At 36.4% G+C, this 25,945-nt stretch overlaps 2 protein-coding genes across 3 annotated transcripts; one reads left to right on the top strand and one right to left on the bottom strand.

The window, feature by feature from the left end:
- Positions 1 to 523: 523 nt before the first annotated feature.
- On the bottom strand, positions 524 to 3,692 carry LOC112177012 (RGG repeats nuclear RNA binding protein A). Of its 2 annotated transcripts, XM_024315168.2 has the most exons (7): positions 3,244 to 3,691; positions 2,446 to 2,797; positions 2,247 to 2,312; positions 2,008 to 2,137; positions 1,750 to 1,908; positions 1,622 to 1,678; positions 524 to 947 (listed from the first exon to the last, which is right to left on the bottom strand). In XM_024315168.2, exons 1-7 carry the CDS (start codon positions 3,431 to 3,433, stop codon positions 756 to 758), a joined length of 1,146 nt encoding a protein of 381 aa, XP_024170936.1. In that variant the 5' UTR covers positions 3,434 to 3,691; the 3' UTR covers positions 524 to 755. The 2 variants fall into 2 exon arrangements, with proteins under 2 accessions (XP_024170936.1, XP_040367067.1); XM_040511133.1 differs by lacking the exon at positions 2,247 to 2,312 and having other exon boundaries at positions 3,244 to 3,692.
- A 13,966-nt stretch (positions 3,693 to 17,658) lies between these two features.
- LOC112175677 lies at positions 17,659 to 20,189 on the top strand. The gene is made up of 2 exons (XM_024313400.2): positions 17,659 to 17,959; positions 19,838 to 20,189. Exons 1-2 carry the CDS (start codon positions 17,703 to 17,705, stop codon positions 20,043 to 20,045), a joined length of 465 nt encoding a protein of 154 aa, XP_024169168.1. The 5' UTR covers positions 17,659 to 17,702; the 3' UTR covers positions 20,046 to 20,189.
- The last annotated feature ends 5,756 nt before the right edge of the window (positions 20,190 to 25,945 follow it).

Raw genomic sequence — 25,945 nt, 5'->3', positions numbered from 1 at the left:
TCACCATTTTAGCTAAATCCTTTTGTATTGTTTTGTTCGCTTTACCCTTTTGATTTATTTAGATCGCTTTTGCTTGTTTTCTTCCCACCTCACTGTAATCCAAGTAAAATGCCTGATTGGGTTTACTAAGGATATGCGAACGTTTTTTTATTGTCAGTGACAAGCATATAGTTCCAGAAAATCATAAGGGAGCCCATAAGCACCACCTAAATGATAGCTTTGCCGAAAAAAAGATTGTGCTCACAGCACAATAACATCCACCGGACAAGCAGCTTTCCAGCTTATATGCTTTCAACCCCTAAATAGGTCATGTTGGTCAGGTATCAAAGACAAAACGGAAATGGTAAGGTTAGGCAGTTGGGTACAAGTTTACACACGGTAGTTCGGTACAAGTTTACACACAACCAGCCTAATTTCAAGGACTCAAGATTCATATTCAGTTTCTAAACTGATCTTATTCATAGAAAATCAGCACAGAACCGGCTATAAGATGCCTACCTAGACATTACAGATGCAACAAAAGTGGATTTCAAAAGCAGTGATTCTCTATTCCAACTCAAAACTGATGCATGATCCATTCGTCCATGACATAAAATGTACACTCAAAAAAGCACAGATAATAAAGATAGTTCTTAAGATAAAAAAAATTAAAAATAGTAATAATTCCTGTGGATAGCCTGCCACTCACTAATCATATCACATTAATCCCCAAATGGACAAATAACAAAAGAGCTGGAAGGAGATGAGCGGGGCTCTCATTTTCCACCAAGGGATGGAAAGTGCCCAGGATCTGCAATGGGCGGTGCTTGCACATTGCTCGAGTAACCTCCATGTCCTCCACTGTTTCCGCCTCTTGAACCACGGCCTCCACGTCCCCGATTACGACCACCATAGAACCTCTGGTTCTCCCCTTCAGCAGGCTTCAGGAATTCGTTTATGCTAACAGACTACAAAAAAATATCAAGCACACAGTCAACAATCTCATTCTGGCAATAACTCCTATGATTACAAGACAATTTTTATAAATTCATGATACAAATCAAACTTATATCCAATAACAGTGAAATATATTTAAATGCCCTCAGATCTCATAGCTTAAACGGTCATTCACGGTTTAAAGAGTGGAATTCATCAAAAGCCTTGGCACTCCATCACACTGTGCAAGTGTTTGTAATGTGTATGAGTTTGAGCATGAGAAAGAGGGAGAAAGCAAGTGGAGGAGAGCGGGGGAAGAGAGATAGAGGGGAGAGGGAGAGGGAGAGGGAGAGGGAGAGGGAGAGAGAGAGAGAGGGAGAGAGAGAGGTGGTGAAGAGCAAGGCAAATGAATAAATAACCACCCATACCGCTCCTTAAATTTGGATTCCATCACTGGGCATTTAAAATATAACAGAAGAGAAAGTAATTTGTGAAAGAGAAACCGGCAGCAACCAAGCAACTGAAATTTTCATCTAACAAATCTTAAGAAAACTATGTCCAAATTGAAGGTTTCATCTCACAAATCTGAAGAAAACTATGTCCATATTGAAGGTGGCAATCATAATTGAGCAACAAAACCAATAAAAAACCAAAATGTGATCAATAAACAGTTGCACGACTAATCTGGTTAGTAAAGAAAAGATACCTTCTTGGCTCTCTCCTCCTTCTCAGCAGCTTCCTTGCGTTTATCCTTTTCAGAACCCTGAAATGCAGAATTAATACACTTCCTCGCATAAAATGAAGTATTATAAGTATAAAGTGCAAGGTAATCACCAGCTTGATAAATATTTCATCATTTGTCTTCTTGCTTGAGAGCTGCTGCATAGACTTCAACTCTTTGTCCAAGTCAACCTTTCTCTCCTCAGTCTTAAGTGCAGCCAGAGCCTTCCTCTTCTCTTCAAGAACCTTCTCATACTCTTCCAGAGTCATCTCCTACAATAATAAAGTAAAAACATAGTTATGTGACAAAATGACCAGGAAATTCAATCTGATCACAAAATCATATCAACTATGTCAAAACAGTAAAATTACCTTTTCCTCAGGCTCCTTCTCTTCTGGCTCTTCCACAGGATTCTCCTTGCTGGCATCAGCAGCCTCATTCTCTCCCAACTGCTTCTCAGCACCAACATCCTTCTCAACTTCAGTGCCAGCCTCTATCTCACTAAATTTTACAAAAATAATTACTCATGAGCAAAGATAAAATAAATGTGTCATCATTCCAAAGATTTCTAGCTTGGAACCGAGCTAGGAATCACATCACAATTACTTACGAAGCAATTTCATCAGTGGGAGTTCCCCAATTCCCACGACCAGCTCCATCACGTTTAAAGTTAGCTCTGATATCACAAATACGATTAATAACTAACCCAATAGCAAAAATATATATATTTATATATATATATATTGAAAAGATGACCATTACAAACAGAAGAAATGATGCATGTACTAATAGAATGAAGAAATACTGACCCACGTCCAGTGCCACTGTGACGGTCAAATGTCCTCCGAGGACGCTCCCCTTCTGCATCCTCTCCATTGCTAAAGCCACCACGGCGTCCACCACGGAAGGAACCACGAGGTCCCCCGTAGCCACCACGCCTTTCAGAAACATCCCTATCCCCCTCTTCGGGTTTGCTGTACCCTCCACCAGAGAAACCATTAGTGTTCTCATCGCTGCCACGATCCCGATTATATCCACCATATCCACCACCACCTCCACCACGTCCACGGCCACCATACCCACGCCCCTCACCATATCCACGCCCCTCACCACCAAACCCTCGGCCGCCGCCACGGCCACCTCCACGGCCACCTTCCCTCACTGCAGTGATATGAACACAAAATCTTAAAAACCTCATAATCTATGACATGAATACGCAATCCATTCAATAAATCATAAATGTTTGCAGACATCATCAAAAATTTATATAAAAAGGTCCAAAGAAATACATTTCAGATTGTATTCGAGCATTTAAAAAGTAGTAAAGATAAAACAACAAAGAAGAACTAATCTTACAAACCAGAAGCATTTGTTCTGCACTAATAAGAATACAGATGCGACTAATATCAAGAGGGTTTATGGATTCAATCCCAGGGACTACAGAACAAACAGCTCGCATTGACAAATACTCCTCTCGACAACTTGACATCAAAATCTTTATCTATCCGATTCAAATCTCAGTAAATAGCAACAACCAATCAAAACAACCACACTCCATCTGCAAACACAAAAGAGAAGCCAAGACAAGAAATGAATTGAATAGTTACCAGCTTGAGCAGGAGGGAGAGGCTTGGAGGGGAGCTTGGCGGACTTCCCAGGCTGAACAGCTTGGGCCGGAGCACCCTTCTTGGGCTGGGCGGCGGCGGCGGCGGCAGGAGCCACCACCTTAGCAGCGAGTTGACTTACGTCATCGTTGTCGTCGTCGCCCAACAGATCGAAAGGGTTCGCGGTTGCCATTTCTTCAAAGCTCCGACGAAAACCGACACCGCCCAAAAACACTCACCGACTCCGAAAAGCAACCACGAAACCCTTCACAGATTGATGGAGTCCATGGAACCCTAATTAGATTGAGAAAGGATTTTGATTGATTGGGAGCGAAAGAAGTCTAGAGAGAGAGAGAGAGAGGTGTTCTAGAGCGAGAGAGAGAGGAGAAATTTTGGAGAGAGTGTGTGGTGGCTACTGAAAACCCTAAACTGGATGCGGCAGTGAGATATAGGAGTGGCGAACCCAATCTTAAAAACCCTAATGGGCCGCGGTAGAGTGCGGCCGGGTGTTGCGTGATGGGACACGTGTGCGGTGTGGATACGTTGGTTGGGTGGGCGAGGTGTCTTGATCGGCTGGTTTGGACATTTAGATAGGGGAGACGGGCCCAATGACCGATGTCAAGTTTCAACATGGGAGAATTCTCATGGACTAGAGTTGGGAGAGTGGGGATAGGCTGCAGTTTTCTATTTTTTTCTTCATATTTTTATTTTGTTTTGTTTTTTTTTATCTTTTAGATCTGATTCAATTCAAACATCAAGTCATCAAACAATGTATTTTTAATCTGATTTCTTAAAAAAAAAAAAAAAAAAAGTATAAGTGTTAAATTTTGATTTATTCGTAATCTAATACTATTTGATTTTGTTGCATTAATCTCTCATTTATAAGTGGGATATCATGAGTAAGAACTAATATATTGTTGTGCTTTGTTACTTAATGTATTATGGTCCTCGAAAAGAACATTCTAAATGATCTCAAGAGCCCCATCTAATCATACATACTCCCTATTAGAATTACTAGCAAGGTGAGCTAAGCGATGAGTTACACTATTTACTTCTCGTAACACAGGATGAACATTAGTTCCCTCAATATTACTCATAATAACCTTAATATCAGCTATGATGCAACCAATTAAGGAAAGATCCTCCTCCTCTTTGTAAAAGTTGCCACAAGCATTGAACAATCACTCTCAATGTCAAAGTGATGCCACCCATTCTGTTGTGCAAAGAGTAAACCAGCTCGGAGTGCCAAAGCTTCTGCGCGCAAAGCTGAGCCACCACCCCTCTCAAATTTACTCAGGACACTCATACATGCTAAAATAGTTTAAGAAAACATGATTTATTGGTTAACTCAAGTAGTTTAAGTATGCATGTAGAATCAATCTGTATATACACTTTCACCCAAATTTCTAAAGTGCTTGCATAGCTGGGAATCTCATTGGTTGCCTGATGTTAAACTTGGCTACAAATTTTAACTTCAACGAAAATTTAGATACTTCAGATTTATGAAAATTTTGATTAAAAATTTTGCTTAAAATTTTAAGTGTTGATTGGAACACTAATAAATATCGAAAAAAAATTGGTGTGCAAAAAATAGTTTCAATATCACTCGACTATTGAAAAGTTCAAACTACAAAAATTTTGATGGTAGAGTTTTTTTTTTTTTTTGAAAAGGATAGTAGAGTTAAATATCCGTTGTTACCAAATCTTTTTCAGAATGTGAAAGACAATATACAGTTATTATGAAATTCTCACTATAGTTGAAATATAATTGATAGTAGTGATCATTTGAAATGTAAGATTATGTAAAATCACAGTTATATTGTGATTTTACATATAATATAGGGGGGCAGATCCATGGCCACCTAAATTATAGTTAAGATTATACTCCAAATGTTGTCTATTAAATCTAATAACAATTAACGGTTGAGATAAGTCATAAAGAATAAATCATTATCTATTATTTTTCTTTTATTTTTTTTTAAATTAATTTATCAAATCTGTTTATTAACTTCTTCTTTTTCTTTTTTTTTACTTACCCCATTAAGGTTTTTTAATTCTCTCTTACCCAAAACACTCTAAGGATAAGTCAACCAAAACATAGAAAACGCTCTGCTAAGGTTTTCTCCCCAGCAACGTTTTGGTAGCGATGTCAAAGGCACGCAGCGGTGCCTGGACACCAAGACCAACGTCGAGCAAGAGCGCGGGCAGCGAGAAAGCCAAGGCTGATCGGTGTTGTGTGAGGAGGCTGGTGGAATCGGATCTGGCCTGAAGGGTAGCAAATCCAATGGTGGGTCGTTGTAGTGAGCGGTTCTTTGTTTCTGCTGGCACTGCGACCTCTGATGGCGGCGAAGCGTCTAACAGCGACGACGTCTTTGATGGCGGCAACGTTTCTGATGACGGCTATTTGGTCGACGTCGGAGGCGATGATGGCGGTAACTCATGTCTGGGTGCCTAGCGTTTGGGTGTCCAGATTAGAAAACTAGGTGATATGGCTGGGCTGCCTCTGGGTCTATTGTGGAGTCCATTTGGGCTTGAGTTCTCCAAGGATTTGGGACCCAGGAGGTATTTTGGATATCTGCTTGATCAATTGTGTTATCCGTATTATTTCGGGTGTACCGTGTTTATGTGCAGGTGGATTGCTCATCTCTACATTCTATAAGAAATCTCAGTATAATATTGTTGTGAGTACCACAATTGCGTGCCTAGAAAACAATGCTACTAGTGCTAGGACGAATATAGTTTTGATTGGTCTATCGATATCTTTTATACCCGGATTGCAGATTCTGAAGGTTTCGTCTCCAAATCTTAAGGTCGTGGCAATGGTCTCATTGTTGGTAATTATCTTGAGGAGGCTGGGAATTTACCCTCAGTTGTTTGCTAGTTCCTCTATAAGTAATTTAGAACAGTATTTTATTGTACATGAACAACTTGTTGGTGTAGTACACCTTCTGGTTTGTTCTAGCTTAGCTCTAGCTTTAAGTCATTTTGATAGGAGCATTTTAATGCGACGTTTTAACTGTTATTTCCCTATATTTTCTGCGTTATTTCCTTAATAAAACTCTGTTTAGGAAAGTTTCCATTCTTCGAATGGGAAAGTTCCTAATTGTAGAAAGTTTCCGTTTTGTAGTTTCTATTTTCCATTTTTAGAAAGTTTCCATTTTAGTTTAAGAAAGTTTCCATTTCTTATTTTAGAAAGCTTCTATTTTCAGGTTTTTGGAATAAATAAGCAGAATTGAGTTCATAAATGGAACGAGAAGTTTCATGAAGATGACATGGCAAGGAGAGAATCAAGGAAGAGTTTTTTTTTTAAAAAAAGGAAAATATATTTTCCTTGGGGATTAAATTTGCCGTGTAATACTTAAGGAAAAACAAGGTGACAACGTGGGAATTGAAGATGATTGATTGAGGATTTCAAGGAGAGATTTTCTTGGGAGACTTTTATGGAAAGAAATATTGTTGGAGGAATAATTTGGTGTGATTGCCAACGTGAAAATCAGAAATAATCAAGGAGATGACGCCAAGAGAGATTCAAGGGAGATATTTATGGAAGAAAAATATGTGTGCACCAAGGAAAAGCTAAAAAGGCGTCTAGATTCATCCCTAAATTCCCTAAAGGAATGTTGGCCGAAATTCATGAAGAAAATCAGAATAATTTCAAGGAAATTCGGCAATTAAATATTAGGGAGGTATTTTAGAGAATTATGATTGGTTGGAACACATCACAAGGCTTACTTGGCATTCTATGATTGGTTGGACCACATCACAAGCTTACTTGGCGAATTATCATTGGTTGAAGCTATGTGGAAAATTCTGATTGCTTTGTGAACCCTAGCCATGCTCCTATATAAAACTCCCCCTTTCTCAACGTCAAGGGTTCCTCTCCCCCATACAATTTACACTTTAGAAAAAAATCAGAAAGTCTTCTTAGCATAGCCGTGAGTTTCTCCATCCTCTAGTCATCTCCACGAGTTCAAGCAAGGCCAAGGGAGAAGAAGCATAGCCGTGAGCATCCATCATCCATCTCCAACCTTGAAGCTTGCTTTCGAGATTCAAGAGACCACCACATCAATCGTTCATCACCATCCCCATCTCACGGTGTAATCCGATTCTCCTTTGTAACCTTTGCTTTGAATTTCGTTGGTTATGAACTAGTTGACATATGTGTTTGAACAAATATTAATTTCTGGAATTTTTATGATTAATTGAGAATTTTCAGATTCATATTATTGTGATTCGAGAGTTGCTTATGTGGGTTTGTTTAATTAAATTTGCGTTATAGATAACTTTTGTATTTTAATCTTATGTGGTTGCAAACACTTAGGGTTTTGATATAATTGGTGCTAGGTTTAAGAACATGAAATCGACTTTTCGTTTTGTGTAAACTTGAATCAAAGTAGTAAAGGTTTTGTACAAAGATCGAATTTAATTAACGAGGATTGCAATTAGGTGGACTTTTCCATACTAAGTTGTACACTTGAGTTGATAGCCTTTCTCTATGTGTAATGCGTTAAACATGACATGATTGACTAGCTTTCTAGGGTTTGATTGCATGTTTGATAGGATTAATCTAGGTGCTTTCGCTTAGGTTAATTAGCATTGAAAAGTAAAAAATGGGAATTCATTTGCTTTCGAATGTTTCACATGATCAACTCCTTTCTCATGACTTAGATGAACAATATTAGGGTTTGAGTCAATTTAATCATATGTTTCGATTTTGATCTTTGTTCTCTCATTCCATTCGTATTTTTATGTTTTTGCATTTTAATTGTTTTGTTAACTTAGTTTTATTTTCGAAAAACCAAAAACAAAATCCCCCCTTTTTCGTGTACAATGTTTATAGTTGTGAATATCTTTGTGAATATTATACTTTGTTTTAATTTTAATTGTTTAATTGTTTGACAATGACAGGTGTACCCTCAATCCCAGGAATAGAACGATCCCTATTTATTACGTACTACTAATGACATTTCAGGGTTAAATTATGCGCTTGCTTTTGGGCGCATCACATTTATGGTTTGTGTCTGCTCCCAAGATTTTTCGGGATGCCATTCTAAACGATTGTAATCGTTAAAGTTTCAATGAATTCACTTTTCAAAAAAGAAAAACTTCTTCTTTTTTGAGATAAAGAGTACATGCATTAATATGGCCCTGGTTCATGGGCAAAGAATAGTACACAGAAGACTACTTTATTTTGACATTGGTAGCTCAGAGTAGTCTAAGCCCAACAAAACTAGTAGACTGACCAAAAGCCAAGGCCCAACACCTGGAGCCCAACACACTAAGTCCACCACCACAATCCCAAGCCAATGCTCCAATGAAGATGATAGACCCCAAAAACCTGCACCAACGCCACCGTAGAATCCGCCTCCATCGACCCAGTCTGACGCCCACCCGCCAACGAAGCACCATCGCCGCCCAAGTTGAAGAAAGCTGCAAACATGCCAAAGCCGAATCAATCAAGATTCGAGCCGCCAAACCCGCTCCCCATGGAATCTCGCCCTGATGGAACACACAGTCTCTCCACCTCCCTTTGAAATCCAAGCTAGCAGCTTCGAGCTCATGACCTCCTCCCCCAAAACGAATCCAAACGGATCCAAAACGAGCCAAGCATTCGACCACAACAATGTCCAACCTAAACCCCTCATCGGATGAGTAAGAAAAAGGTACTCCCCGTCCGGCTACACTCACCTCACCACAACGAGACCAAAGCTTGCCTCGGCGAAGGAGTCGCTAGACTAGAAATAGGAAAGGCACGAAGAGAAACCAAATGAGCCACGTATGGAGGCTCGTTCTAGGACGAAATTTTATCTATTTATTAACTTTTGATCAAAAAAATAATTTTTAAAAAAACTATTTATTAAAGATAATAAAATTTAATTATTACTATTTAGATGTGGAATACAATTAACAGGATAATTGTTTCCCTATTGAAACTCATCTACTGCAGAGAAAAGAAAATAAAATTAATCAGATAAAATCTTTGACACCGCACGATGAAAATTTATTTGAGTATCAATCTCTCCTCTAGCTCTTTCTCACCTCTTTCCTCGTTAAGATAGCAGAGCACAACCAAATTCATCATACTCTTAGTGCATATCTTCAGTATGTTGCCCTTAACTCTAGTCACAACATCAATCGCAACCACCCACATTGATCACTTTCTGCTTCAAATATTCTATCCTTAGCCTCAACTATGTTATGTTGCAACAATAATGCTTCTTGAGGACAAGTTGGAAATTGTATAAACCAACTTCAACCATTAATAGAAGCCCATAGCATCCAAGCAACATAACGAAATATATGAGAAGCAACCAAGTATGACTACGTGGAATAATAAATATCTCTAAGAGGCCAATCCATAAGACAGAGTTGGTCACCAACAATGTCAGAATTTTCACAATATGCTTTAGTGATAAAGAGCTCAACTCCTCGAAGAGAAGATGAGGAATAACGAAGGAGTTGAAATTCCTGATTTTGGTAATTATTGATATTCCAAAACAGGATAGTTATTAAAAAAAATTTAATTAGGAGGAATTTAGAAACGAGAGAGAAAAAGAAAAATATTAATACATAATTATCCGATTTGATATTTTATATTGTATTTTTTTTTTAAATTAATAACTTGTCATTAATCTTAACCATTAATTGCTATTAGATTTATTGGACAAGATCTGGAGTATAATCTTAACTATAATTTAGGTGTCCAAGGATCCACCCCCATAATATAGTTGCAAATGAATACTTTGTATAATTTGTACGTGTCAATGTTCTTCAAGAATGAAACAGCAAGCAACAAAAAGAAAATGTCGTGAAATTTTCTCTCAACACTGTGTGATATGGAAGATTACTATAGGTTCATGACAAGAACACAATTCTAAGCTTCGTAACTTGCATATAACCAATCGGCTCAGTACAGTGATTGTTATAGGCTTTTGAATTATATCTGAAATTATTTATAATTTTGTTGCATAACTCCTACTATAATGGCATGTAATCATCAAGATTTGTTTTGTTTTGCTTTTATCATCTCAAATATTAATATTCAATACGAGTTTTAAATAACGTGGCGCCTAACATAGGAATGCTCATCGTAGTCTTTCTCAACTACTAATGAAATCGACATGAGCATGAGATCCACAAAACTAAGAACTTAAATGGAAGCTTTTTGACTCACTGTATCCTTATGTAAGAACTCTTCATTACTGGAGTTAAGTACAAGTTGAAAATTATGAAGTTAAACATAATGTATGCAAAAAAAGAAAATTAAAATGAGTGCTTGAATATTACCAGAGTATGAATTTGGCATCGATGAGGTCATGTTTCAATTTTCATAATTAAATTGGCCTCCTCTCCTCAAGCCAAGAAGTCGTGGTCCTCCTCTTCCATAGCCGCCATCCTCAAGCCGTGGACATCACCTTGAAGCTCCTCTTGCATGCTTGAATACTTCAAAAGTGTGACAATGACCACTTTATTTACACTACGTACGGTTTCTTCTCTTGTAATTCAAAACATGTTTCTGTTTTGTTATTTAGGATTCTTAACTTTGTGAGATTAAAGTTTTGTAGTTAAAGAAAGACTGTCGTACCTTAATCGTGTGGTGAAGTTTATGAATTGATTCTTAATCTTCGATTTCACTTTGTGTTTATGAATGATTGTTGATTTTGTGCATATGGATATCTTTAATATGATTGCATGTGTTCTTTGGATGCATACTTAGGATATAAGCATATAATTGTTTCTAGATTTAAGAAAACAGTGTTTCGTGTTCTTGATTCATAAGTAATAAGGCTTTTGGATGAAAGTTAAATAAAAAATTAGGATTGCATGTAAGGTAGGTGTTCCACATTATTTGCTTTTCTAAAATTGATCAAACTTCCATTCATTCTTAATGCATTAAGTACGATATTGATAGGATAGTGTTTTATACCTTGATTGCATATTCAATAGGCTTAGTATTGGTGCGTTCATCTTGCTAGATAATTTAGGGAAGTAAAATAAGGGACATTGTATGCGTTCATCATTGTTTCATGATTGATATCTTTCTATGCACTTTGAGATTCGTAATCTAGGGTTAGTAATATGTTCAACATGTTTAGTGGTTGTTAATTACGTTTCTAACTCATCCATTCGCCTAATTCTACTTTGATTCTTGGTTTAATTGATCATTAGGTTAGATTATAATTCGAACTCCCTTTTTTTTTTATATATATCTTTTAATCCCCTTGAATAATTTTGATAATTATTATGAATAATACTTAGTCTTGTCGTTAATTGCAGGTTTACCCTCAATCCCTAACTGGAACAATCCCTACAAGCTAGATATTGATGATGATTTGGAGTTGACGGTTATTAAAGGATTCCATACTCATACAACTTGGTACTCAAGGGCAGATCTTTCATTTCCTGATAGATTCTCTTCAAAGGAAAAATCAAGGGAGAAGAATGTGTTGAAGGACAATATCCAGCAGCCTATGGAGGATGAGTTACGAGGATGTATTTGATTCGAATGATGAGTTGAAGGATGAGTTTGATTTATTTTTAAGGAAGCTGGACATGCTAATATCATCCTCTTCCGCAGCCACTTTCGACTTGTGGTTACTGTAAATATGTGATGACTTTAGTAAGTATCCTAACATCGATCCTTGAATATATGTCATACTCTTGGTTATGGACAAATGCGTTTATGTACTTTATAGTTGCAAACTCGCTCAAGTAGGCCATGTATATTGTAGAAATAAACATCCACTTTCTTGTTTAGATAATCTTAGTTGTTGTTATAATTAAATAGCACTTGTTTTCTACTTCAACAAGGAAGAAACAACATTTTAAGAAGCAGAAGAAAATGTTATTGGAAACTTACCTATGGCAGTAAAAAAAAAATCAACTGAACGAATCACTCCAATAGATAAATAATGGGCTTAAGTTACTAATTAAGTACCAAAATCAAAGCTTCATTTTGGAGTTGTTTCACAATGGTGAATGTAGATGAGTTTAGGATCCCTGAGTTTAAGGAGCTCTGTGCGGCTGTTTCTCTTGTCGCCTTAAATCTAATCTAGCATCAAAATAAGTTGGTCAATACAATTAAAGGAAGTGTTTGTGATTGTGCCATATGGTGTACTCATGGGTTACCGTGTGCTCATGAAATCGCAATGTACAAGAGAGGCGATCAACCTATTACACTGGAGTACATCGATCCTTATTGGAGGAAACTTGATATGGAATCTTTAAGAAAGAAAGCAGAGTTTGGTTTCGGGATGAAGACATTTAAGTTTTGTAAAAGGAGAAAGATAAATTTGCTCCTTCTGATCCTCCCTTGTATGAGATTGTTGAATCTGCAGAGCGCAATTCATTAATTAGTGGTACTCCTATACTGCATTTAAAACAAGAGAAACAATCAACGGAGAATGTATAATTTATATCCCAATATCCGTAACTGAATCTAGTCAATTTAATACCTTTTTTGTAGTCTTATACTAACTCTTTATTATAGGTATATCACATGCCAATTAAGTTTGTAGGTGCATGTGCAACTGTATTGAGGTCACGCATCCTTGATATTAAGGACGGGGCAAATAATGGTCAATGTGGCTTCAGGTCCATCGCTTCATTGTTGGGTAACACTGATGAAGATGGATGGATGAAAGTGCAAAGGGACTTGATGAAAGAGCTGGAGCTTAATTCAGCTCAATATGCCCAACTGTATAGGTCTGAATTGTCAAACAAAATAGTTAAACAACTATACATAAAGCATTTACATGTTACAACAGTACCTGTTTTGACAAGAAGCACTGGCTATCGAGTCTTCTATTTATAAGCGAATCGTTGCATAGTAAATTTCGAGCTCATAATTTGGTTGCAAGTCTTAAGTAACTTGCGCCACACACCTCGAGGTCATGCCTTGGGCCTTACTCCACTCATCTTGACCCAATGACGTGCTGTTACTCCTCACTTATTCCTTGAATCACGATGATTAGTTATTACTGCATTTACTATTGGGCCCTTTATCATAATTCTAGGTTCAAAAGTTGTTGACCACCTCCGCATTAGTGATAGGTTGACGAGTCATAGATGCTCTCTATAAGATTCTAAATGTCCTGATTTTTTTCATTTATTCATTCGATGTGTAATTTTTTTCATTCATTCAATCGCAAGTTTTTGTTCATTGGTTCCGTGGTTCATTCACTTGTTCAAACAAACAAAAAACTCAAAAAATAATTATTAACTCTCAAATTTCTTTTTCATTCTTTTGTCTGCTCGAAAATCCATTCGCTTGCAAATTTCGTTTTCATTCATTAATGGTGTGTTCGACAATCTCTTTTCTTCCTAATCACTACATCCTATGTACGATCGTCTAAATTTGATTGATAACTTCAGCCTCGAAGACACCATATACTTATATAGACACTGTAATCAAGTTGTTGGGTAAGACTACGCCAACAGAATGTTAATTCATATTTAATTGATAGGAGCATTTTAATGCGACGTTTTACTTGCTTTTCCCTGCATTTTCTGCGTTATTTCCTTAATAAAACCCTGTTTAGGAAAGTTTCCATTCTTTGATTGGGAAAGTTCCTATTTGTAGAAAGTTTCTATTCTTGTAGTTTCTATTTATCATTTTTAGTAAGTTTCCATTTTCAGTAGTTTCTATTTTTCATTTTTAGAAAGTTTCCCATTTTCAGTTTAGGAAAGTTGCCATTTTTCATTTTAGGGAAGTTTCTATTTTTCTTACTAGTTTCTATTTTCAGGACCTCCGAGCTAGAAAGTGGAAATGAACGCACGAATGGAAAGAGGAGCTTGCGAACATCAAGACGAACGAACATGAGAGAAAATGGCCCACACATTTGAGCAGAAATGAAGAAATAAGCTTTCCTGGTCCAACCAGGAAACCCTGCGAAAATGAGGAAAGCCCACCAATGAAGTTTCCAACGTTACTATGAAAAAGAAATGGAAAAATAAAGTGTTGTGACGTTGGAAGATGACATGGCATAGAAGTGACGCACGGAGGCCCAAAAACTCTCAAGACTTGTTGGATTTTCGGCTAATTGGGTAAAAGCCCACCAAAGCCCATGGAACTAGGGTTTGTGACGCAAACCCTAGCACTAAAGTTGTTGTTGCCGTGAATTTGCAAGAGAGAAACAAGGAGGTGGCGTCCAAGAAAATCAGAAATTAAAAGGAGATTTTCTAGGGTTATTTTTATGGAAATAAATCAAGAGATAAACCCTAGAGACTCCTAGCCGTCCAAGCAAGAGAGAAACAAGCAATTGCCGTGCAAAATAAAAGAGAAACCCTAGAGAATTCGGCCAAGGGATAATGAAGAGAGAAACTAGGGTTTTGCCGTGTGGAAAATCAGAAATTCAAGAGAGATTTCGTGGAGATTTCTTAGGGAGCTTTTAAAGGAAAGAGAATATGTGTTGAACACAAAAAGCTCTCAAAGGAGTCTAGGTTCGTCCCCCTTTATTCTCTAAATATATTGTTGCCGAAATTGGTGAAGGAAATCAGAAAATATCTCTATATATTTCGGCAAGATTATTTAGGGAATTTATATTGGAATTTTGTGATTGGTTGCACCACCTCATAGGGCTTATGTGGCACGAAACCATTGGAGGAAATTATGTGGAGGAAGCAAGCTATTGCCGTGAGTTTCTCTAGGGTTTTACACGGCTTGAAGACCTAGTAGCCGTCCCCTATATATTCATCTCTTCTCTCAACGTCAAAAAGGCTCCTAGTTCCCACTTTTGCGTTTACACTTTGAAGAAAAATCAGAAAACTCTCTCTAGCCTAGCCGTGTTCATCTCCATCCTCTAGGGCAACCACGAAGTTCAAGCAAGGCCAAGGAAGAAGAGGTCAAGCCGTGCACACCATCCATCACCATCCTTGAAGATTGCTTTCGAAATTCAAGAGACCATTCATCACTTCATTCATCTCATCTTCATCACGGTGTAATCCGATTCTCCTTGTACCTTTGCTTTGTATTTTCGTTGGTTTTGCCTTAGTTGACACATATGTATGAACAAGTGTTGTTTTCTGAAATTTTATGATTAATTGTTAATTTTCAGATTCATATATTGCGATTTATGGTTGCTTTTGTGTGAGTGTTTGATTAAATTTGCATGATAGAAATCTTTTGTATGATAATCTTGAATGGTTCGAAACATTTAGGGTTTTTATGTGATTGTTGCTACGAATTTGAGAACATGGATCAACTTTTTGGTCTTGTGTTCTTGAATCGATAAGTAGTAAAGGTTTTGTACAAAAACCGAATTTAATCAAAGAAGATGGCAATTAGGTGGACTTTTTCATACTAAGTTGCACATTTGAGTTGATAGCCTTTCTAGGTGCTTAATGCGTTAAATATGACATGATTGACTAGCTTTCTAGGGTTTGATTGCATGTTTGATAGAATTAATCTAGGTGCTTTCGCTTAGGTTGATTAGCATTGAAAGTAAAATATGGGAAATTGTTTGCTTTTGAACGTTTCACATGATCAACTCCTCTTGCATGACTATGATGAACAATGATGAACTTGAATCAATTTTAATCATGAGTTTCGACTTTGATCTTTGTTCTCACATCCCATTTGTATTTGTTATGTTTTTGCATTTTAATTATTTTCTTAACTTAGTTTAATTTTCGAAAACCAAAATCAAAAACCAAAAATCCCCCCTATTTTCGTAAATAATGTTTATAATTGTAAATACCTTTGTGAATATTATACTTTGTTTTAATTTTAATTGTTTAATTGTTTGACAATGACAGGTGTACCCTCAATCCCCGGAATAGAACGATCCCTATTTACTTTATACTACTAATGACATTTCAGGGTTAAATTGGTCGCTTCCCAAAAGCGACATCATTAATCAAGGATTATAGGAATATACAATGATAAACATGGTCATTTAAATTCCTTTAGTCAAATGACAGATTTTTTTCATGGTTTCAAAAAAGACCCATTTCTAGAAAGAGAAACTTTATAGAGTTCGGTTTCTCAAACATAAAGCAAATCATCAAGCAAAAAACCACCACAAAATAATTTGCACTTTCATAAATTAAAGAATGAAACTTTTCCACAAATTTTTTTCTTAGAGATCCTTCCATGATTTCAATAAGACTCATTTTGTCAGTTCAAGGCTCAGCAAAATGAAAATAGGCGAAGGCCAATTTCGCTTTCTCCCAATTAATTATAAGTGAATTGGTCAACTTTATGGGAAAATTAGTACATTTAATTTGTCGATAGAGCTAGAGTATTGAAACAAGATCTTGGATGATGAGGGTGGGGAAGATAAGGAGAATGGTTTTATCTGTATTGTATAGGAGGAAATAAAAATGAAAACTAACAAACATAAGTGGAAGATAAGACGAAAAAAAAAAAAAAAAAGGAAGAAGAAGATTTGATGTTGAAGATAGGGTGATTATGAATTCATTAAGGGGTAATTAAGATATTTCGCTTGACATATAGTCATATTGTAATTATTTTAAAGAATAAAGTTAAAAACCAACATAGCCAACATATGGTTCGGGTGTTGTTAAACTTATTCTATTGGTGAGATGTGATTTTTTTGTTAGTTAATCCAACTAATACTGTGAATGTCACGTGTTCAAATCGAGTGGGATGAGGTTAACAAAGACATACACAAAAGAAAAAAGTTGTAACTAAAAAAAAAGTGTTTGAACATAGGGATACAGTCGAGGAAAAAAAAAATAGCTCTCTTTAAATGGTGGCTCACATCTTTGGAGTTTTGCTTCTTCGCCTCTACCAGCGACAACCCTCTTAGGGAGTTGGCCTCGTTGCTCTAATCGGCGGCAACCTTTTGGGGTTGGCTCGGTGACTGTTGACGACCAAATCTTGGAATTGGTTTGTTGCCCCACAACGACAACTTTCATCGTCTTATCCATTTTGATCTCAAGTATATAAAGATCTATTGGGATTAATAAAATCTATTATTCTTGTCAAAAAAAAAGAAATTGTAAAAGTAAAATAGCCGAATTGCCCATTACTTTTCTCATGTATGGGAATCTGTTCCTTGACTTTTCATTTTTGATAAGCTATACACCACACCCTCTATATTATAATTTTTGCCGATTTACACTCTATTGTCAATTTACTATTATTATTATTTTTTTCCATGAAACTCAACTTAAATAAACAACAGAGGTATTTTCATTTTTTTCACCCTAAATGTATTATTTGGACCTGTTCCAAATATTTTATTGATGATGTGAAATTATAAAAAAAGAAAAATGTGTTCCTGTAGAAACTTTGAAATTAGCCATACATACTAGGCACATCTCCATTTAACAAAATTTTTGACCGTGGTGAATAATTTGGCAATAATTTTGTGTGTATAAAAGTCAAGATGCAAATTGAATAGTAATTAGCAGCCTATAAATAAAGCGCGCTAAAAAATAATGAAAAAGATATACTTTAGCCGAAGTCCCCCAGTTCCCAGATATACTAAACATCGATGACCATGTTTCAATTTTTATTGACAAAGCCAGTTAAGCAATCCCTCTACATCTCAGCATCTCTAATACTAGTAATTGTAGTCCCTCTGTATCTCTCCCTCAATTCCACAGCACCAGCACCAAAAGAAACCAGTTCCTCTGGGTCTGAAGAAAAAAGTCAAGAAACCCCAATGGCCACCAACACATTTGGAGTCAAGGTTGAAAAGAATCCAACTCAATCCCAACTGACTGAGCTTGGAGTCACCACATGGCCAAAGTATGTCTCTTTACCTTTACTTTTTCATCTTGAGTTGAAAAGGTTCAACTTTTATGTTTGTGATTACAACAAATCTTTGTTTCTAATATTTTGGATGATGGGTATGCTTAGTTTTGACTAGTATGAAATTGGTTATGGTTTTTGGAGGTAGATATTGAAAGTCGGCTCTCACTGGTGGTGTTTATTGCTAATTAGGATGATGATTGCTTGGTTTGACTAGGGTGGAACTGCTTATGGTATTTGGAGAGGTCCTTCGATTACTGGGTAGAGCTTTTGTGTCTAATACTTTGAGATGATGGGTATGCTTGGTTGGACTAGTGTGATAATGTTATGGTTTATGTTGATAGTTATGAAAAGTCAGATCCTTCAATTTCTGGGTGGATATATTTTCTAATATTTTGGGTGGTACATATACTTGATTTGACAAAATCCTTATGATAGTTGATGAACATCGGATCCTTCAACTACTGAGTAGAGTACCAGAGTTTTTGTTTCTATAATTTTGGGTGATTGAGTTTGCTTGGTTTGGCTACTGTAAATTTTGGAGACAGAGAAAATCAGAGGTCCAGTGACAGTGTAGAGTTTCTGTTTCTAATATTTGGCATGATAGGTATGCTTGATTCGACTAGTGTTGAAATGCTTATGGTTTTTCGAGATAGTTGTAGAAGTTCAGATCCTTGAGTTACTGGGTAGAGCTTTTATTTGTGCTATATATTTTGGATGATGGGTATGCTTGGTTTGACTAGTGTGAAAATTCTTATGGTTATTGGTGATAGTTATAGAATTTCAGACACTTCCATTACTGCTTAGAGATTTTGTTAGTTCATTTTTCTTTCATACTGTTCTGGATGAAAAAGTTGTAAGGCGATGGCGATAAAGAAACTAATGATAGATCAAGAAATGGAGGCTGCCTATATCTTGTGGAGAGGAGAACCAAAGTTACATTATAGCCTACCTCATTAACTTACACTCTTTTATCAAAAGCATGGAGAGTAGTGAAGTAGAATACGATTAAGCCTTAATGTCAAGAGAAAATCCAGTTCTCTCAGTACTTTACGATTCAATTTGCATTTATTTCAACTAAGCTTGGTCTTTCACATCAGGTTAAGGTAACCTGGTAACCTTCCCTAAATGTGGTAGATTCATGGTCCTCGCCCAGCAGTGGATCGAAGTTGAAGAATATAGGATGATATTGTATTTCTCTTCGAAGCCACACAGTGGTGAGGCTCTAATTTCATGACGAGTTATCTTGCTAATCCTGTAACTATTTCAATATGGATTGCACCTTGAGGAGGTGCTGTCCCAACTCTTGTTCTCAATGTGGAAGATAACTTGTTTCACTTGTTTAACAAAACTGGTTAATTTTAGCTTTTCTGCTGTATGTTTTTCTTAGATAAAAATTCTTGTTCTCCTCTTGAGAAAGGATACTGCAGGAAGTCACGACTTTGTGTTTATTATTATAACTGAAAAGGAATAAGTTCCAGTACTTTCATATGTTGAATTTGTATGCCTTTTGTGGCTCTCCCTGTGAATCTGATCCTCTCATGTAGTATGACGTGTAAGTATGCTTAAATTGCAGCTGCTGCTGCAGCAGCATATTTAGCTTGTATTACATCTGCCTATGTGGTGTTATTTATTTTTGTTGATTCTTCCTTCAGTACTTTTTATACTCACCAATAGTCTGCATTAGATTGGTATTAGTGTCAGAGTTTACTCACATCTGATTGAAGATTATCTACTTACTATTGCCAATTAGATTCATCCATCTAACCGGGTATTTTGTTTTATATATATGAAAAGGTTCCCTGTACTGTTCTTAGATTATTTTGTAGAACCTGTTAGTCTTTTGCAATGATCCAATTGTGAATTCATGACCAGGTGGGAGTGTGGTCCAAGCAAATTCCCATGGAGTTTCACTGCTACAGAGACTATGTATCTGCTAAAGGGGAAGGTGAATGTACAAGTTGACGGACATGAAGGATCTTTTGAGATTGGGGCCGGTGATTTGGTTGTGTTCCCTAAAGGAATGAAGGTCACCTGGGATGTCATTGAAGGCGTGAACAAGCATTATAGCTTGGAGAAGTAAGCATGCGATGTATCAAATGTATGGTACTATTAGCATCTATGATTTTCAAGTACAAATGTTGACAAATCATTCCAAGTACAAACGAGCAACTGTCTGTTTCATTTGAGTTCTGCATCAGAATGTATCTTGTAGTTGTACAAAAAATTTGACCCCCCCCCCCCCCCGGGTATCTTTCTGACTTGGGGCATCAGAGTTTCCGTGGTTTATCCTCTTTCAACTTTTGTTCTAAGCCTGTTGATCCTTGTGTTTATTTAATTTCCTGACGGCATTCTTTCAATTTTTTTTTTCTAACTTTTTGGCGACTAGCCAGATGCCCGGATATTAGAGAGAAGCTCCTAGTTTCGACTAAAATGCGTAAATGCTTGCCTGTATTATTGTATGAAGTGAAAAAAAGGAATTCAGGAAGAGAATGCAAGCAATCTAATGAACTTTTCGTCCAATCGCATTGCTCAAATTTTTTTTTTTAAGGGAAAGACGACAAATTATATTAAGTGAAACTGAGAAGTACATGGAGTGATGCAAAAACATCGAAAGAAAAACAATAAAGCATAACAACATGCACAAACGCATCTATAAAGTAGGAAAATAATAAAAGATAGCAAGACGCGCATCTAAAATTAAAGGTAATCGCATTGCTCAATTAGTTTGGTATGTCACTAATCCTTACGTTATAATCAAATAAAAACAAATTATAATTACTATGGCCCTAGGACAATCCAATTGTAATTTTATTTTATTTTTTACCTCTACGTTTTCTCATATTTTCTTCCAAGTTTATATTGTGATGATAACTAATCAATACTTTGGTTTGATTAGTGAGAAAATGCTTATGGTTTTTGGAGACATTTATAGAAAAATTGAAATCCGATCCTTCAAATTACTTGGTCGAGTTTTGTTTTGTTTCTTTCTTCATACTTTTCTGGATGAGAAACTAGCTTCTGAAAAGGAGTATAAATGTTACATTTGCGTACCTTACCAAGAGAAAAGTACCTTATCAATGCTAAGGCAACTATCTAAATTTGCGCTAACATTGAGAGCGCTAACTAAATAACGTGGCTAAATTTAGTTAGCGCTCTGATGATGACACACTTCTTTACTGTATCCCAACTGTAGTTCAATTTTTATGCATGTTCGTATAGATGTTGTTTAGAGGCATTCTTCTTGATTGTTTTCAAGAGGCTGTTATTCTTTTGCAATGTAAATTGTGAATTCATTAACAGATGGGGATGTGGTCCAGGAAGATTTCCATGGACTGTCACAGCCACCGACTCACAGAGGCTATATATCTGCTAGAGGGAAGGTGAATGTGATTGTTGACGGGCATGAAGGATCTTTTGAAATTGGGGCTGGTAATTTGGTTGTGTTCCCTAAAGGAATGAAGGTCACTTGGGATGTCACTGAAACTGTGAAGAAGCACTATTATATCTTGTAGAAGTAATAGACCTTATATTGTAATTGCTATTGGTTATCGATGGATAGTACTACGTTTCTTTTACCTTCAACAGTCTGGTATATCTGGTGTGAGTCTATGCAATGCCTTGACAGAACCTGTGAGTTTTTGAGGTCATAGAAGACTAGTGGAGATCCGCTATGGTTTAATTCTTAAAAAATTAAAGGAAAGATAAGCTTTGAATCAATAGTGAGTTCTGCATCATCAAATATGTCTTGTAGTTTGCCGAAATTATGGACTCACACTGGTAATCAATTCCTCCCCATTTGAAAGGTGTTTTCATTGTGGCTGTGTACAATTGCCAAGATAATACGAGGGACTGGTTTCTTAGCATTGAAATTCCAGGTTAAGACGGGTGCAGATTTCATCTTTGATGGAATACTTATGAATGCTAACCACAAGTAAACCATAAGGAAGGGGTAAAAAGAAGGTTCATACGGGTGGTTTCTAAACACTATAGGTCATAGACGTAGGCTGAAGTTTGACGTTCTAGTTGTTTTGTTGTAGAAATGAAGAAGTTCAAGAACTATTGAGCTAATCATGTCAAAATCAAGATTTCAAAATTTTATTAAGATTAGGCATATCCTTTATTTTGATACTATTCAGCTAGATTCTCCTATCCTAAACAGGATGCGAGTTTGGCAGTACTTGTGGTCCGGCATACTAAAGAGTTTCGTTGCCTTCAGCCCTTTCTCTTTTTAACCTGCTGCTGGAAACCTGAATTTCCATGGTCAGTTTGCTGCCCTATGCCTTATCAGTTTCCATGATATCTGTTACTCTCTTCTACATTTGATTTGGGAGAAGTTTAGGTACGCTAAGCCTATTATTGGTCCTTAAACTTACAAACTAAGTCTCTAAGTTGGCTTGATTTTCTGAGAACAGTAGAACACCTTGGAATTAGCAGAGATGTTTGATTCCCTATAGAATCCTTTGGAAACAAATTTGAGAGAGACAATTCAGAACAATAAAATGAAAGCTAGCAGTTCGCCACATAAAGTCACAACAATTTTCTCTCTCAACTATTTGTTTCTGAAGAATTCTGTATCATCTGCTAATTCCAAGGTGTTCTGTCAAGCAATAGGGTAGCCTTAACCTAGTAACTTCGAGTTGTCTTACAGTATGATGACACAAACTTCTATCCCTAACCCTTATCAAACCAAAACTTTATGTAAAGTTAGAGAAGGGCAAGACTACAATAGTAAATATTTATGATGATATTTAAGGCATGCAAATCTCTGCTAACTACAATTCTGAAACAACTGTATAGGTTTCGATGTCATGTTAGAGAATGTTCTTGGAGTTGCTATAACTATACTCTAAAAGAATGAAAAGTTCCATAATATCCTAATTTCCTGAGAGAAATTGCTTGTTGCTAGAGGTGATGCATGTTTCGACTTCAAAGCAAAGTAAGCAATCCCTGGTGCTTTTACTACTAATCTGCTGCTGCCAGTAATATGTTTCTTTTACATTATTTTCTACCATATTTTGTTTATAAAACTTTACAGTTTGACATGCATGTATTGTGCTCACAACAGATCTTTGTTTTCTGTTATTTTGGATGATTGGTATGTTTGGCTTCACTGTAAGAAAACTGCGTATGGTTTTTGGAGGTCTATGGTTACAGTGAATCAGATCTTTCAATTACTTGTCCGTTCATTGTTTTCAAATTCCTGTCTTGCAGTAACCGTGATAATTTTGACGTATGCTGTCATTGTTTTCAAATTCCTGTCAGTTTGACATGCATGTATTGCTGAAATGGTACAGTTGCATTTGTTGGGAAAAACAAAATGGTGCAGTTGCATCTGTTGATGATTTTTCCCAATACATAATGAACAAAAGTAAAAATGACCACATATTTTGTTGGTTTTTATGAGATATTGAAGAAAGCTAAAGAGTCCCTACAAAGAAAGTTCCATAGTTAACTTTCCGATACTGGTGGTTCAAGTGTCAAATTAGTCATCTCACGAGTGTAAATCAATGGTCCATAAAGTAAAACATGTTGTATTTAAGCATTGGCCAATGCTATAGCTAGGAGCGTGCTTAGTTTGTCCCCTAATTTCATAATGCAATAAAATAATAAAAACATAGTACTCATGAGCTATGGAAAGTTTGAAATTAATCACGAGATGTTAATTGGCTCCTATAGTTAGAAAATGTTATACATCCGTAACTAATTAAACAATAATTATTACCTCGACAGTACTTACCTTGGAAAACCTAGGCCATTGTGGCCTGTATTTACTATTTAGCAATTAATCGACAATCTCTCTTTCTGTTTTGGGACGAGGGGTTTTGATTTATTTCTCTCTCTTTTGATCTTGTTATTTTCTTTTTCATTCTTCATTTGAATAAAAGAAAAATCTTTAATAAAATGTTTTAATAAGCTTGTTATGATTAATTTTGTGGCTAAAGCTTACTAATATTCTCAACCAAAGCAGAAAGGCAAGGTACAAATTGATACATGTGAGAGCCTGTTGACAAAGGACATGCATAATATGATTAATATCCATTACGAGGAAATCAGTGCTTCACTTAGTCAGTTAGTTGACATATTTGACATATTATAATTTAACATATTTTGTTGATTTATCTTTCTTACACATATTGTGTGATTTTACCTGTTATATATTGTTGCCAAAATAGAATTTCCCAATTGGTATATATGTAATCCGAGTAGTTTTCATCTCAATTGGAGATAGGTGGCTTCCTTTATATGGATAGAAAGCTCTCTGAGTCTACTTTCTATTCTGTGAAGTCTCACTTACTTATCTATTTCTGAATTTGAGATATGGGTATTTGAAGATAGAAAGGTCATTGTTGGAAGTTTTCTGCACTCACTAATTTTTGTTCACTCGGGTTGGTTGAACTTCTTGCACTCAATTCTTCAATGGAGAGTAATATATGGGTAGTCGTGTGGTATGATGGATGTGGTCAAGGCCATTTGCTTAATGGAGGACTCTTTTCCTTATTCTTTGAAGTGATTGTTCTGTGACCCATTGCTCAAGGACATTTATGTTCTAAATGCAGTCGATCTTTTTATGAGCACCTTGAGCTATTATGGAGCATATGTTAAGGAAGTCAAGGCCTTGTGCCTTGAGGTTGGTGTCTCATATTTGTCTTCTCCGAAGGTCATGAGCAATGGAGGTCTACAAAGGGAGTTTTCCGTATCTTTTCTTCGCATTTAGATTTTCATTTTCATAGTTGATTTTTGTGCCTTCACCCGAACTTCACTCTCATGCCTAAATCCAACACGGATTTTAGCCTTCGAGCTCACTTTACAACATTGAGGACAATATTGGTTTTATGTGTGGGGGTGAGGGCTCGGGCGCCTATGAAAAAAAAAATTAGTTTAGCTTTTTGTAATTATATTTTAGTGGTTAATGCCTTTTTCCAACCCCAATGACAAGACATGGACTTAACTTGTTATGATTGTGGATAGATTAAGCATGATCTAGGATTTTGAATTTGTTTTGTGATTGAGTGTATATGTGATCTATGCTTGATTATATGTGTGCATATAGCCTATGTTAGGTTCGTTCATAATAGTTAGAGAAGCATATAGATTATTCGATTAACTTGCATGCCTTATTTGTGAGCTTTTGTGCCTTTATCTATAGTGTATGCATCGTTCATTCACTTATTCTTTCATGTGTGTACAATTTCATGACATTGTGTATCTAGAACTTACTTGAGACATCTCGAAGCTACTTTTAGCTTCCGACGGGATAGAAAGGATTGAGGCAATTAGGCTTAATACCACCATGGCCAAAGAAGCATGTGCCCAAAAATATTTACCACTAGATTGCCACTTTGAGCCTATTTATATATTTAGCCTTTTATTCATTTGCACCACAAATCCCTACCTAGCCTATACACTTTTATCTTACCATTCCTTAGTAGTTGGTGAAGTGATTCGAGAGAATGACTTTATGTTTGAGTGCTTCAAAAGAAAAGAAAAAATCAAAAGTGCAAGGTTACAAAAGAATAAGTGTGGGGTGAGCGATTTTGTTTACAAAGGACAGTTTCGGAAAAAAAAAAGTTTGAAAAGAAAAAGAAAGAAAAAAGAAAGGGTGAAAAAAAAGAAAGAGAAAGTCAAATAGAAGAAATTCCAAAAATAGAAAGAAGGTAAAGTATTGTACATAGTATAGCGTGAGTTGCATATTGGGTTTTAGAGTGAGTGAGTTAGCATTCGAAAGCAAAAGTCATATATCTTTACAAGAGAGAGTTGCTTCACCGATTTCCTTGGACTTTGTTTATCCTTATCCTTCATTTCTATTAGCCATTTGCCCTTAACCCCATTACAACCAAATAAAAGACCTCTTGATCTTGAATGTTGTGAGCTACCTAGCGGAGATGAGATCGAGGAGCAAGCATATGACAGCGCATGTTGTGAAATTGCTTTTGAGTGAAACACATATAGCCCATAAACACTTGAGAGGTAATATTTAGT

The sequence above is a fragment of the Rosa chinensis genome, chromosome 7 (assembly GCF_002994745.2).
Source record: "Rosa chinensis cultivar Old Blush chromosome 7, RchiOBHm-V2, whole genome shotgun sequence".
Taxonomy (NCBI): Eukaryota; Viridiplantae; Streptophyta; class Magnoliopsida; order Rosales; family Rosaceae; genus Rosa; species Rosa chinensis.
The sequence above is the reverse complement of the archived record's forward strand: the minus strand, read 5'-3'. Positions and strand labels throughout refer to the sequence as shown.